This window comes from Felis catus, chromosome D4 (genome assembly GCF_018350175.1).
Source record: "Felis catus isolate Fca126 chromosome D4, F.catus_Fca126_mat1.0, whole genome shotgun sequence".
Taxonomy (NCBI): Eukaryota; Metazoa; Chordata; class Mammalia; order Carnivora; family Felidae; genus Felis; species Felis catus.
The window spans coordinates 91,667,960-91,679,198 of NC_058380.1; the positions used below are offsets into that span (position 1 = coordinate 91,667,960).

An 11,239-nucleotide genomic window follows, 5' to 3' on the forward strand; every position below is an offset into this window, starting at 1 on the left:
CGGGGACAGCCCCGCCTCCCGACTAAGACGGATACCAGCTCATCCCAGACCCAGGCACCACATCCAGGAACCCGGAGGGGGTCTGCCCTGCGCCTCTGCGGTGGCTGTCCTGTCCCAGGAGGGAGCTCCGGGTCAGCACGAGTAGGAGAACCTGTGGACAGAGCTCCTCAGCCCTCTAGAAAAGGCTCCCCAACATCTGAGCAGGGGGCAGGCTCAGGACCTGGGCCCACCCAGGGCAGCCCAGTAAGACCAGCAGGGCACGAGCGCTTAGACACAGGGACCAGGGAAGGGGAGCTGGGACGGCGGTGCAGGGGGCCCAACGAAGCAGAGGAGACCAGGGCACAGGGACAGCAGGGCACGGCGCTCTCCTCTCCAGCCCACCCCGGGAGCAGTGCCACTTGCCCACGAGATGATGGGCAGAGGGAGGCCCGGGTCCAGGTCCGACATGGAAAGGAAGGAAAGGGAGGAATCAGGGGCCAGGACAGACAGCGTTTAATGAAAGCAGTGCCCCTGCGCTCCCGTGGGCGGTGCGCAGCTCCAGTCCCCGCTGGGTGGCCCTGCCCCGCGGGGTGCCGGGGCTCAGTGAATGAATGGGGCAGCGGGGGCCATCACCTTCAGGGTCTTCACTCCTTCCGAGTTCAGGGCTGCCCCCTGGACTCACCTCCTCACTTCTGGGGCACAGAGACGAGACTCAGCCAGAGAGGGAGGGGCGGGTGGGCGGGTGCCCTCCCCTCACCACCCACCAGCACTGCCCACTCACCATCCAGGACGTGGAACTGGTCTGCGGCCTCGCAGAAACCTGAGGGTCCAGGCAGGGGTCAGGAGTGGCTGGGGCCGGGCACAAGGCGGGAGGGCGAGGCAGGCCACTGGGGGCCTGGAGGGAGGCTTACCATACTTGGGGAAGAACAAGATCTGGTCCTCGGTCAGGTTGGCCCTCTGGATCCGCTGCTCGAATGCACTCAGGGCCGCGTCACTCGGGGGGAGTGAGCGGGCTGTGGGGCACACGGGGCTCCTGGGCACGTGGTGAGGGAGCAGGCAGGGCACGCCGGGCCTAGGGTCTGTGTGCTTGGGGCGCACCCACCCACCCCTCCTCCCCGTCCCCTCTGTCCCCACACGCGGGCCTATGTGCGGGGGCTCCTCCCTCGACCCCTGCTCAGCTGGAGAGAATCAGAATACAGGGAGGCAGGGAGGGTCTGTGTGTCCATCTGGGCCGCCCCACACGGATGGCCCCGAGCGTGCGCAAAGCTCGGGCTCCCGCGTGGACGCACCGTACAGCTTCACCGACAGCTGCCGCGCCCGCTCCAGGTACAGGATGGCGAAGCCTCGGTAGTCTGTCTCCCCGACGACCACGTCTACCGGCCCACGGGCACCTCGGGCTGGGCAATGCTGAGTCAGCTGAGGCAGTTTCTGACCCCCAGCCCTGCACCCCCTCCCATGTCCTCCCCTCACCTTGGAGCAGGAAATGCCCCGCGACTCCTGTGTCTCTGTAGAGCTGCCGTACCTGCCAGCAGATCCCATCCCTGGGGGGGGGGGGGGGGGAAGGGGGGCAGTTAGCAGGGCAGGATTAAGGACCCCAACCCGGGCAGCGCCTCACAGGACTCTGGTCCAGGCCAGAGAAAAGCTGGGATCAGGGTCAGGGGTCTGTCCTGGGGACTCACAGCTTCCGGAAGGTGCTGACGGCCATGGCTGCACCCTGGGGAGCCACACGCAGTGCGGTGGCCTCAGCCCGGTGGCCCTGCTCCTGCAGGAAGCGGCACGAGGAGGCCACCGCCACAAGGAGCCACGTTCCTGCAAACTAGGGGCAAGTCACGTGAGAACACAAGGCGATGACCCCTGAAAAGCGAGATGAGTTCCCGCCCACCCACCTGTCCCTCTACCTGCTGAACATCAAAGTTGGCCTTCGGCTGGATAGTGCTGATGGGAGACGCGGGTCGAGGGGGTCTCCGAGCCCTCCTGCTCAGGGAGCCCCCAGCCAGGAGCAGAGTCAAGAGGAGAGCAGTCCTGGGGGTCAGCATGGCAGTGGCAGTGACCAGAGTGGGGGAGGCCCAGGGCAGGACGGCCAAGCCCTGGGTCAGAGTCCACTGACCAGTGTCGCCCGGAAGCCTGGCACAGGAAGTCCGCGTCGGCCCACCTCCAGCCTTACCAAGCACCCTGCCCTCCCCCTCGCCCCCAGCAAGAGTCCACCCCTAGCCTCCTCGACTCTGCACTTCCTGGGAGGGCCCTGGCTCCATATCCTGCTTACAGAGTCCTAGTTGACCTCTGGTTCTTTGTCCATGACCCCCTAACCCAGGGCCCCAGCCGCTGCCAGCGGCAGCGCCAGGTCTCGAACCCGCGTTCTACAGCGAGCATAGGTCTCGGCCCCGCCCACTGGCTGCCGTGCAAGGCCGCCGCCCCTCCCGGCCGCCTGGGGCGCTGTTTCGAGCGAGCTCGGTGCGCGCAGGCGCAGCAACTGCCGATGCAGGCTGCCGGGTGCTCGGCGTTCGGCGGCTATCGATGCCTCAGGGCTCGAGGCGTCAGCCTGGCGGGCTCCATCATAGAGACGCGGCGGCAGGAGCGGCGGGGCGGAAGCGGGTCCGCCGGCCGAGGCCGGGCGCCGGGCCGGGGGCTGCACAGCCGGGCAGAGGCGGCCGCGGTGAGTGCGCCCGGCCGCGGGGAGCGTCGTCATCCGGCCCCGGCCCCCGAACCCCGTCTCCCCGGCCCCGAGGAGCGTCGCAAACCGGCCGCGTCCGGTCTCCGGCTCCTTGCCCTCCCCCGCCCCCCCATCCCCCAGTCTCCGGCCCCTCGGCCTCGGCCGCGCCCTCTGCCGATGAATGTGTCGCAGAAGCCGCCGCGCCGGGACCGGGGGCCGAGCCGAGGCCCCGCCCCCGGCAGCCCCTCGGAAGGAGGGTGGGAGGGGACGTTGGCAGCCCCCGCCCCGCCCACAGCTCGCCGGGCAGTGGCCGCGCTGGCCCGCTGACCGCCTGGCAGGGCTCCCTTAGACCACAAGGCACAGGCCAAGGGCCGGCTGGTGCCCCTGGCGGCGTCTGGGGCGGGCTGTCTGGTCCTCGTCCCACCGGCCCCAGCTTCTTCTCGGAAGGATCTCTGTCCCAAGCTGACAGCTCTGAAGCCTTGGGTCTACAAGGTCAGAGTGACTGGAGTGCGTGCGGGTCACCGGTTCTTCGTGTCTTGGCCTCTGAACAGTCACCGGCCTAGGCGTCCACATGTCTCTCTGGGCCCATGAGCGGGAGGTCGCCAGAGGGCCCCACCCAGAAGGCCAGTGCCCCAGACCAAGACCCTTCTGGGGTTGAGATCAGATCTGGGGCCCAGAGGGGCCGCCCCATACTCCCACTTCAGGCTGGACCAGGCCAGGAGGTGCTGGGAGGGGTCTGCTGCCCTCCCAGAAGCTGCCTGTTCCAGAGGATCACTAGGACTTGGCGGGGTCCCGTCACGAGTGTGGGGTCAGGGGGCTTGGGGAAGCTGTGGGATCCTTAGCCAGGTGGGCAGTGTCAGCTGGCCCCCTGCACACTGTCAGCGCCGTGGGATTCCCAGCAGGGCAGTCGCCCCAGCCCGGGTCCCTTCCCACAGTGCGACTGGCAACTAAGGGGACCGCGTGTGGGTTTCAGGGCTGCCCGGGCAGAATGTCACAATGGACGAGGGGGGTGCGCCCCTGCTCCCTGACAGCCTCGTCTACCAGATCTTCCTGAGCTTGGGCCCGGCCGACGTGCTTGCTGCTGGGCTGGTGTGCCGCCAGTGGCATGCCGTGTCCCGGGATGAGTTCCTGTGGAGGGAGCAGTTCTACCGCTACTACCAGGTGGCCCGCGACGTGCCCCGGCACCCAGGTCAGGGCCTGCACGTGGCCCCATGGTCCACCAGGCTGGCTGGGCGGGAGACAGGGCCATTCACATGCTGCCATCTGGACCACATGCTGCCATGTGGACCATCTGAAGCCACCACGCTGGCCCCCCACCGCCCAGATCTGCACAGCGGTCACCAAGGCACCATGTGGCCCGCACACGGACGGGGGACAGCCAGTCCATCCCTGAGCACAGAGCCTGGTGGGGGGCGGTGCGGGGGGGGCAGCCCTGCAGCTGAGATGACTAGCGTCCTCCAGGAGCAGGGCTGGCCCCCATGCTCTCTGGGTGGCTGGCCTCTGTGGGAAAGGAGGCTCAGGGCCCCAGCAGTGACTGACCCCCCCCCCCCCGCCCCCAGCGGCCACATCCTGGTATGAAGAGTTTCGGCGGCTCTACGACACGGTGCCCTGCGTGGAAGTGCAGACGCTCAAGGAGCACACGGACCAGGTCCTGCACCTCAGCTTCTCGCACTCCGGCTACCAGTTTGCTTCCTGCTCCAAGGACTGCACGGTGAAGGTGAGCCCAGCCCGCCAGGGAGCAGCATCTCCGCCAGGACCTGGGGCTCATAGGACGGAGGCGGGTGGGGGGCCCTCACTGCTAATGGAGAGTGAGGAGCCCGACCCTGTGGACCCACACACCTCGGGTCTGCTGGCAGCCTGGGGCAAGGAGCAACATCCCAGTGGTGGTTTCTGGGCACGAGCTCAGCTGGGAGAGGGGCCTGCAGCATGGGCCCCCGTGTCACGTGCAGGGTGGGCACAAGAGGCCCCTAGATGACTGAGCCCCCACGCAGATCTGGAACAACGACCTGACCGTCTCGCTGCTGCACAGCGCGGACATGCGGCCCTATAACTGGAGCTACACCCAGTTCTCCCAGTTCAACCAGGACGACTCGCTGCTGCTGGCGTCCGGGGTGTTCCTGGGGCCCCACAACTCTTCGTCTGGTGAGATCGCAGTCATCAGCCTAGGTGAGAGCCGGCCTGGGGTGGGCGGGCTGTCTCGGCCAACCCCGCCCCGCCCCCACGAGGCCCCGCCCCCAGGAGGCCCCGCGCCTCACAGCCCGGTCCCCGCTTCCGCCCCTCCCAGACAACTTCGCCCTGCTGTCCCGAGTGCGCAACAAGCCATACGACGTGTTTGGCTGCTGGCTCACGGAGACCAGCCTGATCTCGGGAAACCTGCACCGCATCGGAGACATTACCTCCTGCTCAGTGCTCTGGCTCAACAACGCCTTCCAGGTGCGGGCGCGTGTGCCCCCTGCGGCTGTCGCCTCCTCGGCCTGCTGCCCACCTGCTGTCTCCCACCCCCAGGACGTGGAGTCCGAGAACGTCAACGTGGTAAAGCGGCTCTTCAAGATCCAGAACCTTAACGCCAGCACCATCCGCACAGTGATGGTGGCCGACTGCAGCCGCTTCGACAGCCCGGACCTCCTGCTGGATGACGGTGCCACCCCCGGCCGCGTCTTCGACCTGGGCGGCGACAGTGAGGACGAGGCGGTGGGCCCGGGGCCGGCTCCGGCCCGCACCAAGGAGGGCTTGCGGCGCTTCCTGGACGGGCTCCTGGACGGGCGGGCGCAGCCCCAGCTGTCAGAGCACGCGCTGGAGACACAGGTGGCCGAGCTGCTGGCCCAGGGCCGCACCAAGCCCCCCGAGCACAGCACAGCCGCTGCCCGCAAGCTCCTCGTCTTCACCACGGGCTGCCTCACCTACTCGCCGCACCAGATCGGTAGTGGGGGCAGGCCCTCCCCAGTCGCTGGAGCCGGGGCGGGGGGAGGGACGGCGAGGCTTCCCTGCAGACTGGGGGGGAGGGGGGAGGCCAGGGTCCCGTGGCCACGCAGGGAGCGAGACTGGGGGGCCCAGCCGCGCTTCAGCCTCCCGGACGGTGTGTTCCGTGGGGGCCTCTGATTCAGATGTGCTCCCGGTGCCGAGGTGACGCCGCTCCCCTCGCCCGGCGCCCCCGCAGGCATTAAGCAGATCCTGCCACACCAGATGACCACAGCCGGGCCGGTGCTGGGTGAGGGGCGGGGCTCAGATGCCTTCTTTGATGCCCTGGACCACGTCATCGACGTGCACGGACACATCATCGGCATGGGCTTGTCCCCGGACAACAGGTGGGCCCCCGAGAGTGTCCTGGGGTGAGGGGTGCTCTGCAGGCCCCTGGTACCAAGCAGCGTGCCCCTTGCCCAGGTATCTGTACGTGAACAGCCGAGCCTGGCCGAGCGGTTCTGTGGTGGCCGACCCCATGCAGCCACCGCCCATCGCAGAGGAGATCGACCTGCTGGTGTTTGACCTCAAGACCATGCGGGAGGTGAAGCGGGCTCTGCGGGCCCACCGCGCCTACACACCCAACGACCAGTGCTTCTTCATCTTCCTGGATGTCAGCAGGGACTTCGTGGCCAGGTAGTGGCGCGGGCCGGGGCCGGGGCCGGGCCGGGCCGGGTCGGGTGTGGTGGGCGGGGGGCTCACGCCAGGCTCTCCCGCAGCGGGGCCGAAGACCGGCACGGCTACATCTGGGACCGGCACTACAACATCTGCCTGGCGAAGCTGCGGCACCAGGACGTGGTCAACTCTGTGGTCTTCAGCCCCCAGGAGCAGGAGCTCCTGCTGACGGCCAGCGACGACGCCACCATCAAAGCCTGGCGTTCGCCGCGCACCGTGCGCATCCACCAGGCCCCGCGTCCTCGTCCCCACCCGTTTTTCTCCTGGTTTGCCAGCCAGAAGCGCTGAGGGGGGCGCTGGCCGACCGGAGCGTCCCGGGTGTCCTTGGGCCGCCGGGACCCGCCGAAGACGCCAGAGGCCTACAGCCCCTTCCCAAGGGTCCGGACGCCGCCCAGACCGTGCGGTGCGCAGAGAAGCCGGGAACAGAACTGCCTCAGGGAGGGGGTTCGGCGGGGCTGCAGACCGGGCAGCCTGACCCCCGCCCGCCACGCTCACACCTCACGCCACCTCCCACGGCCATGACGTCCAGCACCGGGGCAGCCTCCTGGCTGGCGTGGGATGCGCCGGACGCTGGGGGCCCCACCCTTCACCCACTCTTTTTCCCCAGGGCCTGGGTCCTGGGGCCGTCAGCACCACACATGACCCGTGGCTCGCCCCGTGCGCCCGGAGCGGTGTTTCCTCAGGGAATCGGTCTGTGCGGCAGCGGGGCCGACAGCACGGGTCAGTCCGCCGTGGGCCCAGGCAAACTGCATGTCACCGATCACCCGTTTGGGGCCCAAATAAACAGCTGGCAACAGCACACCGCCGTCCGATCTCTGTGTGCAGGGAGGGGCCCGGTGGTGTCTACGTGACTCTCGTGCCTGCCTGACGGGTAGCAGGACACTCGAGGCTTTGGTGGAGGCGGTGTGGCTCAAGGCTGCCTCCTCGGCGGCCGTGCCCCACAACCTCTGAGCAGGCGAGGTCACCGGCGTGCAGAAAACGCCAGAGCGCGCCCACCGCGTGTGCGTGCCCCCGGCAGGGAGACGTACAGGGGGACCCGGGCGCTGGAGAAGCGGGGGGAAGCCCAGGCAGGGCAGGGATGGGGGCGAGTTCTGCGGGCACGGCACGCGGGATGGGGACATGGGGCAGAGCTGGCCCGACCTGGGGGTTCGCCAGCGGATGTCCTGGGTGACGGGTGGCAGACGGGTGGGGGCGCCGATGCGGCAGGGGCCTGATTTCTGCGCCTGGCTGCACCTGGAGCTCTTGTTGAGCTGTCGGCCGCTCGGTGCACGGCCGCCTCTGCCACCGTTGAGAAGACAAAGCCGGCAGATGCGGACGGGCCCTTGGGAACTGATGTCCCTCCGGGCCAGAGGTGGCACCGGCCAGAGGCTGCCGGGGCTGGAGCCACACCGGTCACGGGGAGAGAGCCGGGCCGCGCCCGTGAGGGGCTCGGCTAGGGAGGCGGAGGGCCCAGCGTCCGCCGGCGCGGGCCGCACAGCCAAAGCGGGCGCCCCAGCCCGTGGAAACAACAGGGACCCATCTCAGAACCACCGGACACAGTACAGGGAGGGAGACCCGGAGGCAAGGGCAGGAGAACAGAACCCGGAACTGCCCACGCGCGCGTGCCCGAGACCGAGCAGCCAGAGCCACGAGGCTTCTGCCACGAAGAGTCGCCAGTGAGCCCCACAAGTGCACGGGTGCTCCCGAGAAGCCATAAACGTGGGCGGTTTTCTGAAGAGGACTTAAAATACATCGAAGTTAAACTCCTCACGGAAACAGTAAAATCTGTGGAACAAAAACACGGGGGTAAGAAAAGCACACGGACCGTAAAGGAGCCGACGGAGAGAAGTGGGCGTGAGCTTGAAAGGAGGCTCAGTCCGCGGGCGGGTGCAGAAGGCTGGGCAGGCGGCAGGGTCGTGGGGCGGGCGCGCAGGGAGACAGAAGATGGCCTGGAGCGTCCTCGCGCACGTCCTCGGGACACGCGTGCCGAGGTCTGGCCGGAGGCGGCAGCGGACACACGGGATGCGGGCCGGCGAGGATCCCGAGACCCTACAGCTCTGTGGGGGAGGTCGTGGGTCCCAGCGAGAGGGTACAGGCACGCAGACCCCGGCCCTCCCGTGGCACGGCGACAGCAGCGGCGGGCCAGGGGAAGTGAGAGCAGAACGCGCGCTCGGTGTCCATGCCGGCCCGGACTCCTAGTGGCCTCGGCCCCCGGTGCTCACGGAGCGGAAATGCCCGGGCCTCTTCCCTTCTCTTCACGCCCCGGGTGACCCCCGGGGGCCCCGAGCAGGGGCACCGAGCCCGGCAGCTACGGGAGCCCCCAGTGTTGAGCGCGGAGCACAGCCGCGGCTCTGAGAGAACCCCCGCTGCCGTGCCCTTTCTGGCTGCCGCTGGGGGGACCCCGACGCGGACTGACCCAGGAGGGGCACGACAGAGCGGGGTAGCAAGAGCCCCGAGTCTCTGGCTGGAGCAGCGGGCGGTGCCGGCACCCAGGCGAGAGGGAGGTCACGGCCGCTGAGCGGGGGCGGAGGTGGCCGTGACCGCTAAGGCTGGCCACCCAGCCGCACGCCCAGACACAAGAGCTTGCGGGCCCGCCCGATCCCGGCCAAAGGGCAGGTCCAGAGAGCCGGGGCCTGGAAGCTGGGCCGACACCGGCCGGGCCACAGACCGCTGTGGGTGAGGGCCCAAACCTGACGAGAGCTAGTGCCCGTGGAGCAGACGCCCCAGCCGCCCAGGATCCGGACGACACCCAGACCCGCTCGTGACGTTCGAAATGTCCATGATGTAACCCACAATTACTTGGTCTGCAAGGAGCCATCGAGATGCCAACTCAGAGGAAAAGACCTTCAGCGGATGCCAAGGGTGAAAAAACATAGGTGTTGAAATTCTCTGAGACTCTAAAGTAAAGGTCAGAAAAACACTCGAAGAAGCAATCACAGACGTGTTGCAATAAATGTAAAGATATTAACAGTCTCAGCAAAGAAACAAGACACAAGACGAGTCGTCTGGAAATGTTAGGCCTGAAAGTCAAAATCACCAAACCGTTAAAACTCACTAGACAGACTAGCAGAATGGAGACGACAGAAGAGTCTGAGAACTTGACTGACGACAGGTCAACAGAAGTTAGGCAACCTGAACAAAGAAAGAAAATCCGTCAGGAGGAGATTCAGGCCCCAGGGACCTGGGGGACAGAACTAAAGGTCTTGCACTCGTACCGCTGGGGGCCCAAAAGGAAAAGAGCACGGGGGTCCGAAGAAGTAAGGGCTGCACACTTGTCCCATGTGGCGGAAGGCCCACACCCACAGATTTGAGAAGCTGAGTGAGCCCAAAACAGGATAAAGCCAAAGACGTCCCCGCCAGGCACATCTCACCGAGCTTCCGAAAACCGCGGACAGACTAACCCTGACCGGTGGGGAAGGACCGTGCTTGCCCTACAGGCCCCTCACCGGCAGCCCCGGAGGCCTCGGGGAGCAGCGACACAGTTAAAGACGGAAAGGCTGGCAGCCCAGAGTGCCGTGTCCAGTGAAACATCCTTCACGAATACAGGCGAGATAAGTTCTCAAATGAAAGAAGACGGAGAGACTCCACAGCCAGCGATGGAAGCTTCTCCGACAAGAGGTAAGTGCCATCAGAACGAGGCTGGGCCGCCAGCAATGAGGGCACAGACACGGACTGACCCCTGTCCTCCTGGGTTCTTCAAGACACGTCTGACAGCTGAAAGGAAGGCGGTAGTGTTGCCTGATGGGGGTTTTCAGTCTAGACAGGTGCCCCATGGGGGATGATAAAGGACCTCTGGGGGTAAGGTGCCTACACCCCAGTCACAGTGCAAACTCTCGAGTCCGTGAGTAAACCGTTAGGAGTTGAGCGTGTTGCGGGGCGCGTGGGGGGCTCAGCTGGTTGAGCGTCTGACTCTTGGGTCTCGGCTCAGGTCACGGTCTCACAGTTTGTGGGACGGAGCCCCACGTCGGGCCGTGCGCCGACAGCACGGCACGGAGCCTGCTTGGGATTCTCTCTGCTCCTCCCCTGAGCTCGCTCGCTCCCTCTCTCAAAAATAAACATGGAAAAAAAAAGAGTGGTGTGCTCCTTAGAACCACCACTAAAACAGCACTAAAAAATGTTCAAATCCTGTCCTTCTAGGCAGGAGAGAGGAAACGGAGGGACAGACGGAGGACCGACGTAAAGGACCCCCCCCACCTCGCTGAGCACCGGGGAAACCCACACACACGAGCCCCCAGCCCTAGCCGCCGCTCACCAAGCACGTCAAACACGCTGTCAGGGGGCGGACGCAAGAGGACGGGGGAGACAAGCCATAAAAACCCTCCGCGAAGGAAACCCGACCGGCTGCACTGGCCTCCACGGAGAGGGAGCCTCCCGGGGAAGCCGGACGCCGCCCACGGATGAAAGACATTCCCCCAACATGTGCGTGGCTCGCAAAAGAGCCTCAGCACAGCCGGAGCGACGCGGCGGGACAGAGAGCAGAGGCCGCCGGCAGCGGGAGCCAGCGTCCTGCCTAGGGGCCGAACCGAACGGCCACCGGCCACCGTACGCACCTGCGGGGCTGCTGTGACCGGGAATCCCGCGCCGGCGGGGGGGGGCAGCCTGTTGGTTCTGGAGGCCACGAGTCCGCGTGCTCACTGCGGGGAGACCCCCCTCACCTCTTCCAGCTGCCGGGGGGCCGGCCGTCCTCGGTGTCCTCGTCTGTTGACTCTGTGGTCCAACCTTCCGTCCTCACTTGGCCTCCCCCTGGGTCCCTTCCCACCACCGTCCCTCTGTGGGTGTCTGTGTCCAAATCTCCCCACCTCTTTTTTTATTGAAGAACTTTTTTTTAACGTGTGAGAGACAGAGAGAGAGTGGGGGAGGGCAGAGAGGGGGAGAGAGAATCCCAAGCAGGTTCCGCGCTGACAGCAGAGAGCCCAACGTGGGGCCGGGCCCCACAAACCGTGAGATCACGATCTGAGCCGAAGCTGGGCGCCTGCCCGACTGAGCCACCCAGGTGCC

General features: G+C 66.7%; 2 protein-coding genes across 5 annotated transcripts; one reads left to right on the plus strand and one right to left on the minus strand.

Moving 5' to 3' along the window:
- Nucleotides 1-469: 469 nt before the first annotated feature.
- Nucleotides 470-2,371, minus strand: C8G (complement C8 gamma chain). Of its 2 annotated transcripts, none has more exons than XM_006939670.5 (7): nt 1,878-2,371; nt 1,659-1,795; nt 1,450-1,520; nt 1,269-1,376; nt 891-992; nt 761-799; nt 470-671 (listed from the first exon to the last, which is right to left on the minus strand). In XM_006939670.5, the coding sequence occupies exons 1-7, from the start codon at nt 2,013-2,015 to the stop codon at nt 658-660; spliced, it is 609 nt and encodes a 202-aa protein (XP_006939732.1). In that variant the 5' UTR covers nt 2,016-2,371; the 3' UTR covers nt 470-657. The 2 variants fall into 2 exon arrangements, with proteins under 2 accessions (XP_006939732.1, XP_019672383.1); XM_019816824.3 differs by having other exon boundaries at nt 470-668; nt 1,878-2,103.
- A 108-nt stretch (nt 2,372-2,479) lies between these two features.
- FBXW5 (F-box and WD repeat domain containing 5) lies at nt 2,480-7,061 on the plus strand. 3 transcript variants are annotated; one of them, XM_023243081.2, is made up of 9 exons: nt 2,482-2,632; nt 3,603-3,818; nt 4,189-4,346; nt 4,621-4,795; nt 4,914-5,062; nt 5,135-5,549; nt 5,787-5,934; nt 6,011-6,223; nt 6,307-7,061. In XM_023243081.2, exons 1-9 carry the CDS (start codon nt 2,494-2,496, stop codon nt 6,548-6,550), a joined length of 1,857 nt encoding a protein of 618 aa, XP_023098849.1. In that variant the 5' UTR covers nt 2,482-2,493; the 3' UTR covers nt 6,551-7,061. The 3 variants fall into 3 exon arrangements, with proteins under 3 accessions (XP_023098848.1, XP_023098849.1, XP_006939731.1); XM_023243080.2 differs by having other exon boundaries at nt 2,480-2,632; nt 4,914-5,549; XM_006939669.4 differs by lacking the exon at nt 2,482-2,632 and adding an exon at nt 2,754-3,121 and having other exon boundaries at nt 4,914-5,549.
- Nucleotides 7,062-11,239: the final 4,178 nt, after the last annotated feature.